This window comes from Piliocolobus tephrosceles, chromosome 3, assembly GCF_002776525.5.
Source record: "Piliocolobus tephrosceles isolate RC106 chromosome 3, ASM277652v3, whole genome shotgun sequence".
In the NCBI taxonomy this organism is placed as follows: domain Eukaryota; kingdom Metazoa; phylum Chordata; class Mammalia; order Primates; family Cercopithecidae; genus Piliocolobus; species Piliocolobus tephrosceles.
The window spans coordinates 146,525,927-146,548,427 of NC_045436.1; the positions used below are offsets into that span (position 1 = coordinate 146,525,927).

A 22,501-nucleotide genomic window follows, 5' to 3' on the forward strand; every position below is an offset into this window, starting at 1 on the left:
AACAGGAACCCTGTCTCTACAAAAAAATACAAAAATCAGCCAGATGTGGTGGTATGCGCCTGTATTCCCAGCTACTTGGGAGGCTGAGGTGGTAGGAGTACTTGGGTTTTAGAGGTCAAGGCTACAGTGAGCTGTGATTGTGCCACTGCACTCCTGCCAGGGCAACAGGGCAAGACCCTGTCTCAAAAAAACAAAAAACAAAAAACAAAAGCAAAGCTCTATTCTAAGTGAATTACATAAAGTAATTTATTTAATCCTCTCAGCTCTATGAAGTGAGTGTCAACCCATTTTGCAGATGAGGACACGAAGGCACACAGAATTTAGGTAACTTGCTCATGACCATGCAGCTTGGTAAAATGGACAGCCAAGATGTGAACCTGGTGGCTCCAGAGCAGAAACTCTTTTTTTTTTTTTTTTTTTTTTTTTTGAGACAGAGTCTTGCTATGTCGCCGGGGCTGGAGTGCTGTGGCCGGATCTCAGCTCACTGCAAGCTCCGCCTCCCGGGTTTACGCCATTCTCCTGCCTCAGCCTCCGGAGTAGCTGGGACTACAGGCGCCCGCCACATCGCCCGGCTAGTTTTTTGTATTTTTAGTAGAGACGGGGTTTCACCGTGTTAGCCAGGATGGTCTCGATCTCCTGACCTCGTGATCCGCTCGTCTCGGCCTCCCAAAGTGCTGGGATTACAGGCTTGAGCCACCACGCCCGGCCCAGAGCAGAAACTCTTAAAACACTTAATGCTGTGCAGAGCAAATCAGACGAAAAATGTGAAAGCACAATACTGCTATCCAAATGAAGACATCACCTACAAAGGTGTTCCTTGTTAGAATTCATAAACCAAAGTCATAACTGTGCTCAAACTGTGCTCAATTAACACAACTTGCAACAATTTTGTGACTTACATTCCATCTAAGGGGGATATGACTACTTCAATACTTACTTTCTACTTTTTTAGTCTTTACAAATATCTTCTTAAGATAGCAAATAATCTAATTTACCAAAATAACAAATGAAATCCAAGACTTTTCAAAGTGTAAAGCTAGCTTTTTTTTTTTTTTTTTTTTTTGAGGCGGAGTTTCGCTCTGTCGCCCGGCCTGGAGTGCAGTGGCCGGATCTCAGCTCACTGCAAACTCCGCCTCCTGGGTTTACGCCATTCTCCTGCCTCAGCCTCCCGAGTAGCTGGGACTACAGGCGCCCGCCACCTCGCCCAGCTAGTTTTTGTATTTTCAGTAGAGACGGGGTTTCACCATGTTAGCCAGGATAGTCTCGATCTCCTGACCTCGTGATCCGCCCGTCTCGGCCTCCCAAAGTGCTGGGATTACAGGCTTGAGCCACCACGCCCGGCCTAAAGCTAGCATCTAACATTATCTAACAAGTCTCTATTTAAATATGGATTGTGATCTCAATTATATTGCATTTTCAATTATGTACTTGAGACTTTATAAAGTTACTGTCCAAACGAGATAAAGTATAATATATGTTTTGAGGCAATTACACATTTAGCACGCTTATAGTCTTGGTATTCACATGAGAAGGAGAGAAGGTGAATTCAAAATCTCTTACCATTGATCTTTCAGGATATCCAAACAAATAGCCCCTGTGACGGAACTAATATTAGGATGCCATATTTTAGTGATAAACCGGACCTAGAATATAAAGCACACTTGAGTTTTTCAGTAACAGAAATAAAACAGTTTAAATAGAACTACAAGAAAATGAAATCTTCAAACTAAAAAAAGAAAGGTACCTATATCTATTACATCATTTTGCCTAGGTGAAAGAAGGGGTGTAGAAGACAAAGGATCTAGTAAGCTGAATGTTGTCACTAACATATATTGTTTTTAAACTCTTTAAATGTTCCTCCTTTAAACAAACCCAACAATTACTAGGAGATTACAATTTACCTAGAATAATGGTAGATCCTATGAGAATTCAACAGAGAATAAAATCCATTTTGGTAAATAAAATAGTACATAAAATAAAAACATAAATAGTAAATGGCACCTTCTTCATGTGAGGCAGGGTGCAGAATAGATTTGAGGAAAAAAGTAAGCAAAACCAGTGAATGAAAGCACAAATAGTAAGTGACTGTGCTTTTTTTTCTGTATAATTTTTTCTCAAATTATTATTATTATTATTATTATTATTATTATTATTATTTTTGAGACGGAGTCTGGCGCCCAGGCTGGAGTGCAGTGGCCGGATCTCAGCTCACTGCAAGCTCTGCCTCCCGGGTTTACGCCATTCTCCTGCCTCAGCCTTCCAGGTGGCTGGAACTACAGGCGCCCGCCACCTCGCCCGGCTAGTTTTTTGTATTTTTTAGTAGAGACGGGGTTTCACTGTGTTAGCCAGGATGGTCTCGATCTCCTGACCTCGTGATCCGCCCATCTCGGCCTCCCAAAGTGCTGGGATTACAGGCTTGAGCCACCGCGCCCGGCTTCTCAAATTATTTTTATTGAAATACCTATTATGATGTAGCAAACACTGAGGAGATACTAAGGCTTAGAGTTTAAGAAACCTAATCAAACAGCTAAACAGAGCACAATGTAAACTCCCACAATCTGATTCCAGATTCTGAGTCTAATCATCTCATTATTTGTCTATTATGGAAGAAGAATAAATCAACAAGTGAAAATTAAGAAAATGCTAAAACACCATGAAATTAAAAAGTTCATCAGCTCTTACTCATGAACTTTTGGAGGGTCTTGTATTCTTATCTCTGACACATATGACAATGACCAGTTGAGCCCAAATTCTTTGACACTTAATAGATTAATTACTATGTGCCAATTAATGTATACAGTACATTATCTACATTAATATGTAATGGCACATTACTGTTCTAAGAACTTCACAAAAATTAGCACTCATACACTGTAATCTCAGTATTTGGGAGGGGGAGGCAGGAAGGATCCCTTTAGCCCAAGAGTTTTGAGACCAGCTTGGGCAAACACAGTGAGACCATGTCTCTACAAATAAGAAAATTAGCTAGGCATGGTGGCACACACCTGCACTCCCAGCTACTAGGGAGCTGAAGCATGAGGATCACTTGAATCTGAAAGGTTGAGGCTGCAGCAAGCCGTGATCGTGACACTGTACTACAGCCTGGCTAACAGAGCACAACCAACTGGAAAAAAAACTGACTTTAATATATGCTAGTCAGCTATTTATGGAAAGAGGCTAAGTTTCCACTTTTCTCTTTGTGACTTCTTGATTTGTCTGCACTATTTCTACTTCCTTACCTCCTGCTCACTCACTAACTCATATTCAATCTAAAAAGGCACTTTAATTCGCCAATGACTTTAAAATACCGAAAACTAACAAGATACTTTCCATTCCTTCATTCTTGCTATGCTTGATTCTTTTCAGTCTTAATAATCTTACTACTTTCTTTTTTTTTTTTTCAGACGGAGTCTCGCTGTGTTGCCCAGGCTGGAGTGCAGTGGCCGGATCTCAGCTCACTGCAAGCTCCGCCTCCCGGGTTTACGCCATTCTCCTGCCTCAGCCTCCCGAGTAGCTGGGACTACAGGCGCCCGCCACCTCGCCCAGCTAGCTTTTTATTTTTTATTTTTTTAATTAAAAAAAATTTTTTTTGAGACGAAGTCTTGCTCTGTCGCCCAGGCTGGGGTGCAGTGGCCGGATCTCAGCTCACTGCAAGCTCTGCCTCCCGGGTTCACGCCATTCTCCTGCCTCAGCCTCCCAAGTAGCTGGGACTACAGGCGCCCGCCACCTCGCCCAGCTAGTTTTTTGTATTTTTAGTAGAGATGGGGTTTCACTGTGTTAGCCAGGATGGTCTCAATCTCCTGACCTCGTGATCCGCCTGTCTCGGCCTCCCAAAGTGCTGGGATTACAGGCTTGAGCCACCGCTCCCAGCCTTTTTTTTGCTTTTTAGTAGAGACGGGGGTTTCACCGTGTTAGCCAGGATGGTCTCGATCTCCTGACCTCGTGATCTGTCTCGGCCTCCCAAAGTGCTGGGATTACAGGCTTGAGCCACCACGCCCGTCAATCTTACTACTTTCAATGATACCTACTTCTCTCCATCCACCTTCTCATTAAAGGAGACAATCATTCATCATCTAGGTTACTACACAGTCTCCTGACTTTACTGCCTTCCCTTCTGTTACCTCCAATTTATTTTCCCAACCGAAACTAAAGAGAGCCCTTTGAAGCAAATCTGATTTGCATCACCATGCTGCTTTAAGGACCATTAATGACCTCTCATTCCCTTCACGTGGACCCACTCTCGCTCTTTTTTTGAGAAGGAGTCTCCCACTGTCACTCAGGGAGTGCAGTGTATGATCTCGGCGCGCCAACAGGGCAAGATGGGGTTTCGCCATGTTGGCCAGGCTGGTCTTGAACTCCTGACCTCAGGTGATCCAACCGCCTCGGCCTCCCAAAGTGCTGGGATTACAGGCATGAGCCATCACGCCCAGCCAAGCCCACACTCTTAACCTGGCCCTAGACTACCCCTGAAATCTCAGGTTTTTTTTTTTGTCGTTTTTTTTGTTTTGAGACGGAGTCTTGCTATGTCGCCCAGGTTGGAGTGCAGTGGCACAATCTCGGCTCACTGCAAGCTCTGCCTCCCAGGTTCACGCCATTCTCCTGCCTCAGCCTCCCAAGTAGCTGGGACTACAGGCGCCCGCCACTACACCCAGTTAATTTTTCTGTATTTTTAGTAGAGATGGGCTTTCACGCATTAGCCAGGATGGTCTCGATCACCTGACCTTGTGATCTGCCCACCTTGGCCTCCCAAAGTGCTGGATTACAGGCGTGAGCCACCACGCCTGGCAGAAATCTCAGTTTTTACCTCTATCCCCCACTCCACTCTCCTGCTCAAAAAGTCATAATAAACTTTTCCCCTGCTCTGGGCCTTCATACATACTTGTTTTCTCAATAACATACCTCTGTGCCCTCTTCTCCCAACTAACAGCTACTCTTCAAGTTTCACTTTCCATATCACTTCTTCCTGATCTGTTCCACACACCTGTAGTTTCCTTTGTCATAGTATTAATTACATTTCTGTGATTTCTGCTGTGTCTGGTCTTCCATAAAAGACATTGTATCCATCCTACTTAATAAAGCATCCCCAGATATAAGCGACTCACAGTAAATGAATGTGAACTTAACATTACATCAAAAATGTTATTATAAGGCTAAATATCAAATACAGTGCAAGTTAAGTAAGACAGTAATATAGGGCTTATGTACAACAAACATTTCTCCCTTTTTCCTTTTTTTTCCCCAGAGAAGGTCTCACTCCTATAAGCCCAGGCTTGAGTGCAATGGTGTAATCTTGGCTCACTGTAACCTCAACTTCCCAGACTCAGGTGACCCATCTTAAAAGTAACTGTGACTATAGGCACACACCATCACACCCAGTTAATTTTTTTATTTCTAATAGTGTTGGGGTTTCACCATATTACCCAGGTTGGTCGTGAACTCCTGGGCTCAAGAGATCTGCCCATCTTAGGCTCCCAAAGTACTAGGATTACAGGCATAAGCCACTGAGACCACATCAAACATTGCTTTATAAGAGATATAACCACACATTTCACATCTTAATACAGGTTGAGTGTTTCTTTTTCTTTCTTTCTGTTTTTTGGAGGCAGGGTCTCACTCCCGTCGCCCAGGCTGGAGTGGAGTGGTGGGATCACGGCTCACTATAGTCCTAACCTTCTGGGCTCAGGCAATCCTCCCCTCTCGGCCTCCCAAACTGCTGGGATTACAGGCATGAATGAGCCACAGTGCTTGGCCTATGCTGAGTATTTCTTATCTGAAAATCTGAAATCCAAAATGCTTCAATGAGCATTTTCTTTCAAAGACATGTAGACACTCAAAAAGTTTCAGATTTTGGAGCATTTCGAATCTCAGATTTTTGAATTTTTAATAATCAATCTCCATTTACTATTCAATGAGTTCAATTCATAAACAATCATATGCCATAATGTCAGTAACTCAAGGAATTCACAGCATTTTATAACTTTAAAACAATGTGGTGGCCGGGCGCAGTGACTCATGCCTGCAATCCCAGCACTTTGGGAGGCCGAGGCAGACGGATCACAAGGTCAGGAGATCCGCCTAACTAACATGGTGAAATCCCGTCTCTACTAAAAATACAAAAAATGGCCAGGCTCGGTGGCTCAAGCCTGTAATTCCAGCACTTTGGGAGGCTGAGACGGGCGGATCACGAGGTCAGCAGATCAAGACCATCCTGGCTAACACGGTGAAACCCCGTCTCTACTAAAAAATACAAAAAACTAGCCGGGCGAGGTGGCGGGCGCCTGTAGTCCCAGCTACTCCGGAGGCTGAGGCAGGAGAATGGCGTAAACCCGGGAGGCGGAGCTTGCAGTGAGCTGAGATCCGGCCACTGCACTTCAGCCCGGGTGACAGAGCAAGACTCCGTCTCAAAATAAAAAATAAAAATAAAAACACAAAAAATTAGTCGGGCGTGGTGGCGGGCGCCTGTAGTCCCAGCTACCACAGTCCCAGCTACTCGGATGGCTGAGGCAGGAGAATGGCGTGAACCCAGGAGGTGGAGCTTGCAGTGAGCTGAGATCGCACCACTGCACTCCAGCCTGGGGGACAGAGGGAGGCTCCATCTCAAAAAAAAAACCACACACAAAAAACCCAATGTGGTTTAGTATTTTCAACAAGATTAGAAAATATAGGCCGGGCGCGGTGGCTCAAGCCTGTATGGGAGGCCGAGACGGGCGGATCACGAGGTCAGGAGATCGAGACCATCCTGGCTAACATGGTGAAACCCCGTCTCTACTAAAAATACAAAAAACTAGCCGGGCGAGGTGGCGGGCGTCTGTAGTCCCAGCTACTCGGGAGGCTGAGGCAGGAGAATGGCGTAAACCCGGGAGGCGGAGCTTGCAGTGATCTGAGATCCGGCCACTGCACTCCAGCCTGGGCGACAGAGCGAGATTCCGTCTCAAAAAAAAAAGAAAATATAATTTTGGCCGGGCGTGGTGGCTCACGCCTGTAATCCAACCACTTTGGGAGGCCAAGGCGGGCGGATCATGAGGTCAGGAGATTGAGACGATCCTGGCTAACACGGTGAAACCCCGTCTCTACTAAATATACAAAATATTAGCCAGGCGAGGTGGTGGGCGCCTTTAGTCCCAGCTACTCGGGAGGCTGAGGCAGAATGGCCCGTGAACCTGGGAGGTGGAGCTTGCAGTGAGATCGCGCCACTGCACTCCAGCTTGGGCAACAGAGCGAGAATCCGACTCAAAAAAAAAAAAAAAAAAAAAAAAAGATAATATAATTTAAAAACACTACTGGAGATGTCAGAAGGATTACGGTTTAGTGAAGTGAGTTGAAGATATATGAAGTATACCTTGCTATTTATTTATTTATTTAGAGACAGAGTCTTGCTCTGTCCCCCAGGCTGGAGTGCAGTAGCGGGATCTCGGCTCACTGCAAGCTCCGCCTCCCGGGTTTACGCCATTCTCCTGCCTCAGCCTCCCGTGTAGCTGGGACTACAGGCGCCCGCCACCTAGCCCAGCTAGTTTTTTGTATTTTTAATAGAGATGGGGTTTCACCATGTTAGCCAGGATGGTCTCGATCTCCTGACCTCGTGATCCGCCCATCTCGGCCTCCCAAAGTGCTGGGATTACAAGCTTGAGCCACTGCGCCCGGCCTCCTTTTGTTTTAATTTTACTTTTTTACTCCTCCTGGGCTGAGGTGATTCTCCCGCCTCAGCCTCCCTAGTAGCTTGGGACTCCATGTGTGCGCCACCATGCCTGACTAACTTTTGTATTTTTTAGTAGTGACGGGGTTTCACCATGTTGGCCAGGCTGGTCTGGAACTCCCAAGTGATCCGCCTGCCTCAGCCTCCCAAAATGCTAGGATTACAGGCATGAGCCACTGTGCCTGGCCTTTTTAATTTATTTTTGAGACAGGGTCTTACTCTGTCACCTTGGCTGAAGTGCAGTGGCGCAATCTCGGCTCACTGCATCCTCCAGCTCCTGAGCTGAAACAATTCTCCTGCCTCAGCCTTCTGAGTAGTTGGGACTACAGGTGTGTGCCATCACTCCCGGCTAATTTTCTTATTTTTTGTGGATACAGGAACAGGGTTTTTCACCATGTTGCCTAGACTTTTCTCAAACTCTTGGGCTCAAGTGATTCACCTGTCTCAGCCTCCCACAGTGCTAGGATTACAGGTGTGAGCAAAAAGCAGGATATGGCATTCAGCATTGCTTTTTTTAAAGAAGGGTCTTCTATACAGAATTCGCTGTAGATACATAGGAAAAATGCCAAGACACAATTAAATTACTGAACTAATTCTTACTTTGTACTATAATCTATAGTTAGAAATAAATAATTTTGAATTGGGGCTGAGAATGGTGGCTCATGTCTATAATCCTAGCAGTTTGGGAAGCCAAGGCAGGTGGGTTGCTTAAGCTCAGGAGTTCGAGACCAGACTGGGCAATATGGTGAGACCCCCGTCCCGACTTAAAAAAAAAAAGAAGAAAATAAAAAAGAAAAAGAATAATTTTGAATTTGCAGATGACCCACTAAAGAATTTAATCTTCAAGGGCCAGGCATGGTGGCTCAGAAGGCTGAGGTGAGAGATCGCTTGAGCCTGGGAGGCAGAGGTTGCAGTGAGCCATGATCACGCCACTGTATTCCAGCCCGGGCAACAGAGCAAGAACCTGTCTCAAAGAATAAAATAAAAATAAAAATTTGTAAAAAAAAAAAAAAATTTAATCTTCTTTAAGATTATCTCCATGGCCCAGCACAGTGAATCAAGCCCGTAATCTCAACAATTTGGGAGGCCAAGGTGGGAAGACTGTTTGAGGCTATGAGTTTGAGACCAGCCTGGGCAATGTAGCAAGACCCTGTCTCTATTAAGAAAATAATAATAATGTCTCTTTATTTTTATATACAAAACTAGTACTAGCATTGTCTGGGAACTTCAGAACACTCAATAGCTTTAGAAAGTACTCAATAAATAAAAACAGAAATCTGAACACTATGTAACAACAGATACTAAAGTTCCCAGACAGAAACGAAGGAAACCATTCTTAAATTATCAACATTGGCATAGCATCAATGATAACCTTATCTCCTCCTACGGGATGCACTGGACATTTCATTGACTCTTTAGTTTAACAAACACTTCAGCTTCCACTTCATGGTAGATTTAAGTTCATATTTCCATTTGTAACTTCCAATTTTAAGATCTGAAGATATATGAAGTGTGTTTCTTGCTTTTTTTTTTTTTTTCCCAGATGGAGTTTCACTCTGTGGTCCAGGTTGGAGTGCAGTGGTGAGATCTCAGCTTACTGCAACCTCTGCCTCCTGGTTTCAAGCGATTCTCCTGCCTCAGCCTTCTGAGTAGCTGGGATTACAGGCGCGCACCACGACACTTGGCTAATTATTTTCAGTAGAGATGGGGTTTCATCATGTTGGCCAGGCTAGTCTTGAACTCCTGACCTCTGGTGATCTACCGTGCTTGGCCGTATCTTGTTTTTTATTTTATTTATTTTTGAGACAGGGTCTCAAAACATATATTATTAAACCAGCTTTAACTCTCTTATCATACAAAAGAAAATGCTATTTTATTTTGAATACGCATGTACAGATGAGCATATGCTCATTAAAGATTATTAATTAGTATTGGTATGTATATACAACTTAACATGTAAAAAATATGTTGATAACACCAAGAAAAAAGAGCAAAATTCACAACTTTATTTTTTTTTTTTTTGAGACAGAGTATCACTCTGTAGTCCAGGCTGCAGTGCAGTGGCACGATCTCGGCTCACTGCAACCTCCGCCTCCCAGGTTCAAGCAATTCTTGTGCCTTTGCCTCCTGAGTAGCTGGGACTACAGGCTCATGCCACCATACCTGACTAGTTTTTGTTTTGTTCTGTTTTTTGCATTTTTAGTAGAGACAGGTTTTTGCCATTTTGGTCACGAACTACTGAGCTCAAGCCATCTACCTGCCCCCTGCCTCCCTAAATGCTGGGATTATAGGCATGCAAACCATCGCATCCGGTCTACAACTTAATCTCTATTCGAGCAGGACACACCATTGGGCTAGAATTTTACTAATAATTTTTTCACTAGCACAATACACATTACAATTTAACACTAGAAATCATATTGGTTGTATGCATTTAATCAAATTCCTTCTACAGTATTATCACCTGATTTAAAGATATGTTTTCTCTGTTTAGAAGTAAGCCTACTCTTCTAGTCAATGATATATTGCATAATAATAAACAAAATATTCTGTGACCATGGTAAGACAAATGTGAATTTTTAATCTTTTCTCAAATTTTAGCTGCATAGTAGTAATGAAAATATAACCAGCTACTTTGATACTTTTACCTCATAAGACTTAAAATTAAGCCTGAGTCCAAACATATGTGAACACACAATTCAGCGAGACATTTACATAAATACTCCCCATTCTTCTCATTTTATTTACCAATCAGTAAAAATTCAAATCAACGTAGTATACATCTAGAACATATTTATCATGTTCATTAACATTTACTGCAAGAGCATAATGCCACAAGTGGGGTATGTACCATATTTATTTTCTTGTTTGTTCTTTATTTAAAAAATTTTTATTTTATATATACCATATTTAAAGAACACTAAACTGCAACTATGACTAACTGGTTGAAGTCACAGTAATACAAATTGGAGTTGAACCTAAGATGTTTCTAAACGTCAAAGCTACCTCCAAATGGAACAGCTGGAATTAGAGATGTAGAGAGGCCTTTTTCTTTTTTTTGTGTGTGTGTGTGTGTGACTAGAGACAGGGCCTTGCTATGTTGTCCAGACTGAACTCAAACTCCCAAGCCCAAATGCTTCTTCTGCCTTGACTTCCTAAAGTGCTGACATTACAGGCGTGAGCCACCATGCCAAGGCAGGTAACAGTGGCCTTAACAGCAAGATGTAGTAGCAGCAAAGACGTCAGACATACTTCAGTCCTTATGTTTTGAGTCTATTTTTCTCATTTTAATAAAACAGGGGTGTGGGTGTGGTGGCTCATGCCTGTAATCCCAGCACTCTGGGAGGCCAAGGTGGAGGGATCAGTTGAGCCCAGGATTTAAAGGCTGCACTAAGCTATGATTGTGCATGCCACAACACTCCAGACTGAGCAACAGAGTAAGACCCTGTCTCTAAAAAAAGTGGGGATGAGGTGGGAGAGATTTAATAAAATATTTATTTCAAGAATTAAATGAAGTTGCAGGTTGAAGTGCCTAAAACAGAGCCACAATTATGCAATTACTTTGAAGCTATTATACCCTATAAAGGCTACACCTTTACTGAGAAATAATTCACCCACTTAATGTGTACAACTTTCTTTTCTTTTTTTGAGACGGAGTCTTGCTCTGTTGCCCAGGCTGGAGTGCAATGGCGTGGTCTTGGTTCACTGCAACCTCTGTCTCCCGGGTTCAAGCAATTCTCCTGCCTCAGCTTCCTGAGTAGCTGGGATTACAGGCACGTGCCACCACACCCAGCTAATTTTTGTATTTTTAGTAGAGACAGCGTTTCACCACACTGGCCAGGCTGGTCTCGAACTACTGACCTCAGGTGATCCACCCACCTCAGCCTCCCAAAGTTCTGGGATTACAGGCATGAACCACCGTGCCCAGCAACTGTACAACCTGCTAACTTTTAGTATATTCACAGACTTGTGCAACTATCACCACAATCTATTTTTTGACTCTTTTATCACCTCAAAAAGAAACCTGGCTGGGTATGGTGGCTCTCGCCTGTAATTCCAGCACTTTGGGAGGCCGAGGCAGGAGGATCATGAGGTCAGGAGATTGAGACCATCCTGGCTAACACGGTGAAACCCCGTCTCTACTAAAAATACAAAAAATTAGCCGAGCATGGTGACGGGCGCCTGTAGTCCCAACTACTCAGGAGGCTGAGGCAGGAGAATGGCCTGAACCCAGGAGGCAGAGCTTGCAGTGAGCCGAGATCACGCCACTGCACTCCAGCCTGGGCGACAGAGCGAGACTCTACCTCAAAAAAGCAGAACAAAACAAAAGAAACCCTGTAACCATTGGCAGTTACTTCCCCATTCTTCTATCTCTAAGCCACCACCAAATTCCTTTCTGTCTCTAGTCTCCAGGATTTGCTTTTTCCAATATTTCATAAAAATAATACAACGTGAAGCTTTTGTGTCTGGTTTCTTTCACTTAGCATAATGTTTTCAAGGTTCACTGATACGTTGTAGCATTTATCAGTACTTCATTCTTCTTTATAACCAAATAGTATTCCATGGTATGGATATACTGCATTTTATTTATCCATTCACCAGATGACGAACATTTTTGGTTGCTTCCATTTTTTGGCTGTAATGAATAGTGCTGGTATGAACATCTGTGTACAAGTTACTTGTGTGGATAAATGTTATACCTAGAAGTAGAACTGCTGAGTCACAAGGGAACTCTAAGTTTGCCATTTTGATCAAACTGTTTCCCAAAGAGGCTGCAACATTTTACATTTCCCCCAGCAATGTATGAGAATATCAATTTATAGAGAAAATTTAAGTGTCAATACTACTGTATTTTAAAATGCTGTTACAAAGGAAAGCCAACAGACTACTCTGGAAAGGGCCTCCCTCACTTGGGGTGGCAGTCATTGGTTAATGCTGTCTAACATTTACCAAGTGCTTACTACTATTCCAGACACTTGTAACTTACATTTCATCAAATATCAGGCACCATCAACTATTTAACATAACATTGTTTTATGTACCCTTACGATACAGTTTGGATTTGGGTCCCTGCCCAAATCGCATGTCAAATGGTAATCCCCAGTGTTGGAGGTGGGGCCTAGTGGAAACTGGATCATGGTTTCTTATGGCTTAACACCATCCCCCTTGGTGCTGTCATCATGTTAGTGAGTTCTCACGAGATCTAGTTGTTTTCAAGTGTGTAAGCATTTTCCCCAACTCCCTCTTGCTCCTTTTCCTGCTATGTAAGACGTGTCTGCTTCCCCTTGGCCTTCTGCCATGATTATACGTTTCCTGAGGCCTCCCCAGAAGCAGAAGCCACTGTGCTTCCTGCACAGTCTACACAACCACGAGCCAATTAAACCTCGCCCAGGCTGGAGTGCAATGGCGCATCTCAGCTCACCGCAACTTCCGTCTCCCGGGTTCAAGCCATTCTCCTGCCTCAGCCTCCCAAGCAGCTGGGATTACAGGCATGAGCCACCATGCCCAGATAATTTTGTATTTTTAGTAGAGTCAGGGTTTCTTCATGTTGGTCAGGCTGGTGTCAAACTCCCGACCTCGGGTGATCCGCCTGCCTCAGTCTCCCAAAGTGCTGGGATTACAGGCCTAAGCCACTGCACCCGGCCTTAAACCTCTATGTTTATAAATTACCCAGTCTCAGGTATTTCTTTATAGCAGGGTGAGAACATACCAACACACTTTGGGAAACAAAAACCTCTGCCAATTAAATTATGACATACCATCCACCAAAAGATGTATCCTGATTTCACAGATGTTAAAAATGTGGGGAAAAAATAGATCATAGAATTAATGAAATACAGTTCTCTACACCGATTAACTTCTTTAGTCTTTGTAACCTTATGAAAAGATTTTGCAGGTGAAGAATCTGAGACACAGAGATTACATAAGAAAGATTTGAACTCTGGTTGATTGTTCTTAAATACTCACAGGTTGAGAGATTTTGTCCTTACTTTTTCCTTATCAGAATAAAGGAAGCAGAGCCCAGTGACTTAACATATGGGCTTATAATAGCCATAGCCATATGGAATCTGGTTCCATTTAACTTCTAAGCCTCACTTAACTTCTAAGCCTCAGCTCACTCATTTATTAGGGTAGTTATAAAGACTTTTGGGAAAAGCATATAAAATTCCTAGCACAAAACAAGTGACAGCTGCTACCGTCATTATTTAATAGTAAAAATAAACTTTTTTTTATTAATAGTAAACATATTATTTTACTACATATAGTAAATAGTAAAATAGAGAATGGTTCCTCTAAGAGTTCTTTTCTTCCTTTCTCCTTATTTCCACGAAAAAAACAAAAAACAAAATAAAACAAAATCCAAGGCCAGGCACAGTGGCTCACGCCTGTAATCCCACAGCACTTTGGGAGACCAAGGCGGGCAGATCACAAGGTCAGGAGATCGAGACCATCCTGGCTAATATGGCCTGAACCCGGGAGGCGGAGAATGGCCTGAACCTGGGAGGCGGAGCTTGCAGTGAGCTGAGATCGCGCCACTGCACTCCAACCTGGGCGATAGAGCAAGACTCTGTCCCCAAAACAAAAAACAAAAACCAAAAACAAACAAAAAAAAATTAGCCGGGCATGGTGGCAGGCGCCTATAGTCCCAGCTACTCAGGAGACTGAGGCAGGAGAATGGCGTGAACCTAGGAGGCAGAGCTTGGAGTGAGCTGAGATTGCGCCACTGCACTCCAAACTGGGCGACAGAGCAAGACTCCATCCCCCCCCCAAAAAAACAAAAACAAACAAACAAAATCCAAATGTCCATTAACAGCTGAATGAGAAAACAAAATACGGTCTATACTTAGAATGGAATGTTATTCAGCCTTAAAAACAAATTCTGACACGTTTTTAACACGAATGAACCTTGATGACATTATGCTAGGTGATATAAGCCAGACACAAAATGACATTTTATGATCCCACTTACATGAGGTTTACGAATTAATCAAATTTAGAGAAACAAAAACGGTGGTTACCAGAAGCTGGGAACAGGGAATAATGGGGAGTTATTGCTTAATGGGCATGAAGTTTCAGTTTGGGAAGGTGAGAAAGTTCTACAGACAGATAATGGTAGAGGTTAAACAAAAAGGTAAATATACTGCCACTGAACTGTACACATAAAAATGATTACAATGGTAATTTTATGTCATGTATATTTTATTATAATAAAAAAAATCAACCAGGCTTAGACTCAGAAAATAGATGTACATAAACAATAGACTAATAGGTACCCCATAATGTTAGGTGAGCCAAAATCACCCTGGAACTTTCATTATCATATCTGCTCTTAAACTGGAACAACCAATAGGTTGAATGAACAAATTCTAGAACATTCTGAGTGACTGCTATCATATGCTCAAGGGACACTATACTATTGGAAACTACTGATAATATATAGGTGTATAAGACATGGTCCTTGACTCAGGAGCATAAAAGCTAGAAAAAGATACATATCCAAAATAATACATGAGTTGGAACTATATTTGTGTTGCCACTATATAAATTGTATAAAATGCTATTGAGAGAGGAGAGGGAGAAACATTTGATGAACTCAGCTTAAAGAAGAAAGTGATAGAAAACTAGAATTTTAAATAATGGTGACAAAGATTTAAGCGAAACTGATAGAAAGCTGTGGAGGAATAAGCATCATCTACAAATAAACAATCTAAGATGGAAAATGAGACCCACATTGTGGGTGGAAGTGGTAGAAGATTAGAGTGGGAAACAAGATTGGGGTCAGGTTCCAGGAGGTTTTAAGTGCCAAGCCATGGAGTTTAAACTTTATTCAGGGAAAGAAAAGCAGCATGATCAAAACTGCACTCTAGGAATATTTCTAGACCAACAGTGTAGAAATGGCAAAGATGGAAGGGTGATTAAATAACAGACAAAATAGGGAATAAAGTTGAATGCCTAAAGTGCTGATGACAGTAAAAGCAGAGACATAAAGGAAGTGGTTCAATCAAAAAATAAGTTTAGGTTGGGTCCCCATGTTGTACATGATCTTAGGGTATTCTATTCTCCCTTTCAACATTTATCACAGTTGCAATTCCATGCTCAGTTTTTTTGTTTTTGTTTTTGAGATGGAGTCTCGCTCTGTCGCCCAGGCTGGAGTGCAGTGGCCGGATCTCAGGTCACTGCAAGCTCCGACTCCCGGGTTCACGCCATTCTCCTGCCTCAGCCTCCCAAGTAGCTGGGACTACAGGCGACCGCCATCTCGCCCGGCTAGTTTTTTTTTTTGTATTTTTTAGTAGAGACGGGGTTTCACCGTGTAGGCCAGGATGGTCTCGATCTCCTGACCTCGTGATCCACCCGTCTCGGCCTCCCAAAGTGCTGGGATTACAGGCTTGAGCCACCGCGCCCGGCCCCATGCTCAGTTTTTTACCCCACTATAATGTGAGTTCTATGAAAGGAGGAACAGTGTAAGTCTTAGTTACTGCTATATTCCTTGGCACAAAGTACTCAAATAATGACTGAATGTAGAAGCTAGTCTCCTAAAACACATACTTCTTTGAGTCAAGTAAGAACCTCTGTCTATGTGTAAAAGGGCTCTCTAAATTTGGGAACACTGACAAGTATTTCTAGATCTAGCATATGAGCCATTGTCAGATGTACATCCTATTCCAGTTTTGAGCCATTAATGGCTGCTTTTGGGTAAGTTTGCTTTTCATTCTAATTTCAGAAGCAAGCCATCTGCCATTACCTAAAATACTGCCCATATCAAATTTGCACAGTAAACAACTCATAAAGCTGTGACTTTAATAAGCCCTAAAATATATATTAATAAAAAGAGTCAGAAATATAAAATATTTTATAAGTTCATGCACAAAAATAGGCTTACAATACCTTAGGGGGATTAAATGGGTATGTTTCTGGTATTTTTATCTCTAGTTGATATCTTCCTCCTAAAAAAATGGGGAAAACAAAGTTAAGAATGCTGCTCAATTCAAATATGTAAAACAAATATACTGATGAACTTTTCAGAGCAGCTATTTCATATTCAATTATAAAAACTCATTTTAAAGTTGAACCCCAGAAAGAAAGTAATCAAAAGCACTAGTTTTTAATTTAAAGGTTGTTTAAAGCGTACAGAATATCCACTTCACACAACTGTATTAGTTTATGAGTAACAAGGCTAGAGATAAATACATTAAATCTAGACAATGCAATGTCAACATTTCATCAGGACAATTAACTATTAGAGTTCTAATCTTCCACTGTGTCCTCTAATTCACCCTGTTAAGAATTGCTAAATAGCAAACAAACAAAAAAAAGGTCAGATAAAAAAAGAAGAAAGAAAGAAGGCAAGGAGGGATGAAAGTATAGATGATACAAAGGACAGAGATTATGCCATAAACAAAATTCTACTTCTGGCTGGTTCTTGCAAATGAAATAAGGTCCCAATCTTTTCATTTGTGCCCTAAATTAAATGTCAATACTTACTTGTTAACATTTTATTTGTGCAATTAAATTGTAATTACTTTTGTACCAGCCTAATAAAAACAAGCTGGGTCCATGGCTAATGCCTGCAGTCCCAACACTTTGGGAGGCCGAGGTGGGAGGACTGCTTAAAGCTAGGCCAGGAGTTTGAGTACAGCCTGGTCAATACAGCAAGACCTTGTCTCTATTTTCATATAAAAAACTTTAAATATAGTTTTTATTTTTCAAACAAAATTCAACCAGAGAGATAGACATAAAGACAAACTATTCCTTTATTTATTTATTTATTTATTTAGACGGAGTCTTACTCTGTTGCCCAGGCTGGAGTGCAGTGGAGCACAGTCTCTGCTCACTTCAAGCTCCGCCTCCTGGGTTCACGCCATTCTCCTGCCTCAGCCTCCCAAGTAGCTGGGACTACAGGCACCCACCACCACGCCCGACTAATTTTTTGTGTTTTCAGTAGAGACAGGGTTTCACTGTGTTACCCAGGCTGGTCTCGATCTCCTGACCTCGTGATCCACCCACCTCGGCCTCCCAAAGTGCTGGGATTACAGGCGTGAGCCACCGCGCCTGGCCCAAACTATTCCTATAAATGGGTTTAAAAAACGCAAAATTTTACCAAGGAGCTTTTCTAACCAGTAATATACAAATAGAAGGCAACTTTTTGTTTTGTTTTGAAGTTATCTGGAGCAACTAGCAGCTATACAGCATTTTTAAAAAGCTTATCTAGGCCGGGCATGGTGGCTCACGCCTGTAATCCCAGCACTTTGGAAGGCCAAGGGGGCGGATCACAAGGTCAGGAGAGTGATACTATCCTGGGGAACATGGTGAAACCCTATCTCTACTCAAAAATAGAAAAAAGTAGCCAGGCATGGTGGCAGGCACCTGTAGTCCCAGCTACTTGGGAGGCTGAGGCAGAAGAATGACGTAAACCTGGGAGGCGGAGCTTGCAGTGAACCGAGATCGTGCCACTACACTCCAGCCTGGGCAACAGAGCGAGACTCTGTCTCAAAAAAAAAAAAAAGAAAAATCTTATCTAGCATCTAGCTTCTCACAACTGGGGTACTCAAGACTCAAGGAGAGGATAACCACCTCTTAAGAAACTCTGGGCCGTGCACAATGGCTCATGCTTGTAATCCCAGTGCTTCGGGAGGCTGATGTGGGCAGATCACTTGAGGCCAGGAGTTCAAGACCAGCCTGACAAACATGACGAAACCCCATCTCTACTAAAAGTACAAAAATTAGCCGAGTATTGTGGCATTTGTCTATGATCCCAGTTACTCGGGAGGTTGAGGCACAAGAATCGCTTGAACCCAGGAGGTGGATATTGCAGTGAGCCAAGATCGCACCACTGCACTCCAGCCTACGTGACAGAGCGAGAATCTGTCTCAAATAATAAACGGAACAGAACAGAAAAAAGAAAAGAAAACTCTGAAGGGGTAAGTCTTACACTGGATGAGAAGCTGGATTCAATTCTCAACTCTTAAGATTAAGAGTTTAAGCATCTTCTAAGATTTTATGACCAATTACTAATAACAAAATACTATTACAAAATATAGTAAATAAAACTGTTCTATTGAAATATTTATATCTAAGACTATGAGATTTTATTTCAAGATAATCAAAGAATACATTAGATCAAAGATGGCCATGGGCTGATAATTATTAAAGCTGGCTGAAGAGGTTGTATTATATTCTCTTTTTTTTGGGGGGGGGGACGGAGTCTCGCTCTGTCGCCCAGGCTGGAGCGCAGTGGTGCCATTTCGGCTCACTGGAAGCTCCACCTCCCGGGTTCACGCCATTCTCCTGCCTCAGCCTCCCAAGTAGCTGGGACTACAGGCACCCACCACCACGCCCAGCTACTTTTTTGTATTTTCAGTAGAGACAGGGTTTCACCATGTTAGCCAGGATGGTCTCGATCTCCTGACCTCGTGATCCACCTGCCTCAGCCTCCCAAAGTGCTGGGATTACAGACATGAGCCACCTCGCCCGGCCTATTCTTTTTTATATATCTGAAACTCCCTGTAATAAAAAGTAAAATAAAAAACAGTGTGCTAGCAGCATTATTATCTTCAAAATTCTATACACTCAGTTCTTTGAAAAGTCAAACCGGAGACTTTCTTCAGTATATTCTAGACTCTCTCAAATATATCTCCTCTACTCCATTGTTATCAATGGATGGATGACTATGAATCTGAGGAAAACATAAAAGTGGTACTATTTTCTTCAAGCCCTTTTTGGTTTGAATCCTTCTTTTCCTCTTCTTCCTCTTTTTCTTTTTTTTCTGAGACAGGGTCTTGTTCTGATGCCCAGACTGGAGTGCAGTGGTAAAATCTTGGCTCACTGCAACCTCCACCTTTCAGGTTCCAGCGATTCTCATGCCTCAGTCTCCTGAGTAGCTGGATTACAGGTGCCCACCACAACGCTCAGCTAATTTTTGTATTTTTAGCAGAGATGGGGGTTTCACCATGTTGGTCAGGCTGGTCTTGAACTTCTGGCCTCAGGTGATCTGCCTGACTCAGCCTCCCAAAGTGCTGGGATTACAGGCAAGAGCCATTGTACCTGGCCTCTCTTCTTGCTATTTTTGAGATGGATTCTCACTCTGTTGCCCAGACTGGAGTACGATGGTGTGATCTTGGCTCACTGCAACCTCCACCTCCCAGTTACAGCAATTCTCCTACCTCAGCCTCCTGGGTAGCTGAGACTACAGGTGTGTGTCATCCCAGCTACTTTTTAATTTTTTAAAGTAGAGATGGGATCTCACCACCCTGGCTAAGCTGGTCTTGAACTCCTGACCTCAAATGATCTACTCGCCTCAGCCTCCCAAAGTAATGGGATTATAGACATAAGCCATTATGCCTGACCACTAGTTCTTTTTAATAGAATCTCATTAATGTATGAGTTGAACTAAATGCCTGAATCGCAGAACATATAGTAACAATAATGAAATATAAAGAAAAGTAATGGAAAGAAAAAAAAAACTGACAGGTAAGAAAAGGGTACCCGAAGAAATTTTGTGACTATAACTGTCTATACCCAGAATTAGAAATGCTAGCTTCAAATATAGTTATAATAAATTTGGCTTCAGCACTACATAGGCTTTTCTTTTTCCTTCCTAAGAACTGTTTTTTTCTGATTAAACTCCAGATTACCATCTCTATAACCCATCATACAAAGTTCTTCGTTAACGGCCAAAATAATCTCTTAGGAGCAGTGTGAGGGCCCAGAGATATTATATAAATAATGCTGGACTCACGAGTCTCTAAAATCTTATTTCTATCCCTTATGTTACATGCTTTGACAACTTTCAATATATGACCACTTAGCATTAATCATAGCATCATCTGATCAGGGTAACACAACTAATGATAACTATATTATTCACATTATAATAGTTTTTACTATAAAACATTAACTTCTTGAAGAATAGCTTTTAATATTAAAAATTAACAATCTTTAAATTTAACTTAACCCAAAGAGGAGATGGGGAAGGAATGAGAATTTTTTTTTTTTTTTGAGACGGAGTCTCGCTCTGTCGCCCAGGCTGGAGCGCAGTGGCCCGATCTCAGCTCACTGCAAGCTCCGCCTCCCGGGTTCACGCCATTCTCCTGCCTCAGCCTCCCGAGTAGCTGGGACTACAGGCGCCCGCCACCTCGCCCGGCTAGTTTTTTGTATTTTTTAGTAGAGAGGGGGTTTCACCGTGTTAGCCAGGATGGTCTTGATCTCCTAACCTCGTGATCCGCCCATCTCGGCCTCCCAAAGTGCTGGGATTACAGGCTTGAGCCACCGCGCCCGGCCAGGAATGAGAATTTTTAAGCTGTCAACAATGATTCCATAAACCTAAAAGAAATTTTAGGAAGAAAAGCTCAAGAACTAAACTGTTCCTTTGTCACTGAATTATTAAGGCAAAAGAAGTGAAGAAAACTGAGTTAAGTAGTATCTACAATATGGTATTTTCCCGTGAGTATTCTACTTTACAATCTGATTCTTCAAATACTATAAAACAGCTGCCTCATTACTTAATAATGGTTATAAATAGTTTAACATTCCACACGTAAACTTTTGCCTTAGCATTTAAGTTTAGATTTTTAAAAACTCAAAAAACTGCAACATCCTTGCAATAAATATTTAACCTATCGTTATATTTAAAAGAAAAAGCATTAAAGTTTATGCCCTTGAATGGTGCTTTTCCTTAACAAAATGAACTTCTCTCAACAGTTTTACATAAAATAATAAAATTAAAGTTACTCTACCTCAAACATATACCAAAAAGCATATTAAATCTAATCTTATCAAAATACTCATTCAGCAGCAGCAGAAATAGGCACTTTTTTTTGAGATGCGGTCACCTTCTGTCGCCCAGGCTGGAGTGCAGCGGTGCGATCTCAGCTTACTGCAACCTCCATCTCGTGGGTTAAAGGGATTCTCTTGCCTCAGCCTCCTGAGTAGCTGGGATTACAGGCGCACACCACAGCGCCCAGCTAATTTTTGTATTTTTAGTAGAGATGGAGTTTCACTACGTTGGTCAGGCTGGTCTTGAACTCCTGACCTCATCATCTACCTGCTTCAGCCTTCCAAAGTGCTGGGATTACAGGCATGAGCCACCCCACCCAGGCAGAAATAAGCACTTTTAAATGACCAAACTTTTGGCCCCATTCTTGGTATCGGGAAAAAGAAAAGAAAAAAAAATGACCAAACTTGCTTCTAACCAATAAAGAATGTATCTTTTTTATTTTTTAGAGACAGAGTCTTGCTCTGTCACCCAGGCTGGAGTGCAGTGGCGTGATCTCCGCTCACTGCAACCTCTGCCTCCCGGGTTCACACCATTTTCCTGCCTCAGCTTCCCGAGTAGCTGGGACTACAGGTGCCCGCCACCACACCTGGCTAATTATTTTATATTTTTAGTAGAGATGGGTTTCACCGTGTTAGCCAGGATGGTCTCGATCTCCGGACCTCGTGATCTGCCTGCCTCAGCCTCCCAAAGTGCTGGGATTACAGGTGTGAGCCACTGCACCCAACCGTAAGAATATATCTTAATGTATCTTAATATATCTTAATGTATATAAGTATACATTATCCATTTAAAAAAATTAATCTACCTATTAAATATTGCTTCTATCTAATTTAGCTCAGGAAGTGCCTTGTTTATAAAAATCAGTTAAAAAATTTAAAACTTTGCTGGCAGACCTCTAGAATAATGTCATTGCCCTACTATCTTCCAAAAATACTTCAAAACAACCTAAAAAAAAAAAATTCAAGAATAACTATAAGGCTTGTCTTCAAGAAGAAGCTAATATATTATTACATAAAAACATCTGCTATTAGGAC

The 22,501-nt window shown here is 42.2% G+C and overlaps 1 protein-coding gene across 4 annotated transcripts in view; it reads right to left on the reverse strand.

The window, feature by feature from the left end:
• UBE2K (ubiquitin conjugating enzyme E2 K) overlaps window positions 1-22,501 on the reverse strand; it is a 91,058-nt gene that overhangs the window by 25,531 nt on the left and 43,026 nt on the right. For 2 of the 4 annotated variants that reach the window (XM_023224701.3, XM_023224699.3), the window contains 2 exons: window positions 16,580-16,638; window positions 1,561-1,643 (listed from right to left, as the gene is read on the reverse strand). Coding sequence is in view for 2 of the 4 variants with exons in the window: in XM_023224699.3 (XP_023080467.1) it covers window positions 1,561-1,643; window positions 16,580-16,638 (142 nt within the window). In the remaining 2 variants the exon portion in view is untranslated. The remainder of the gene's footprint in view (window positions 1-1,560; window positions 1,644-16,579; window positions 16,639-22,501) is intronic. The other 2 variants (XM_023224700.3, XM_023224702.3) reach the window with 2 other exon arrangements.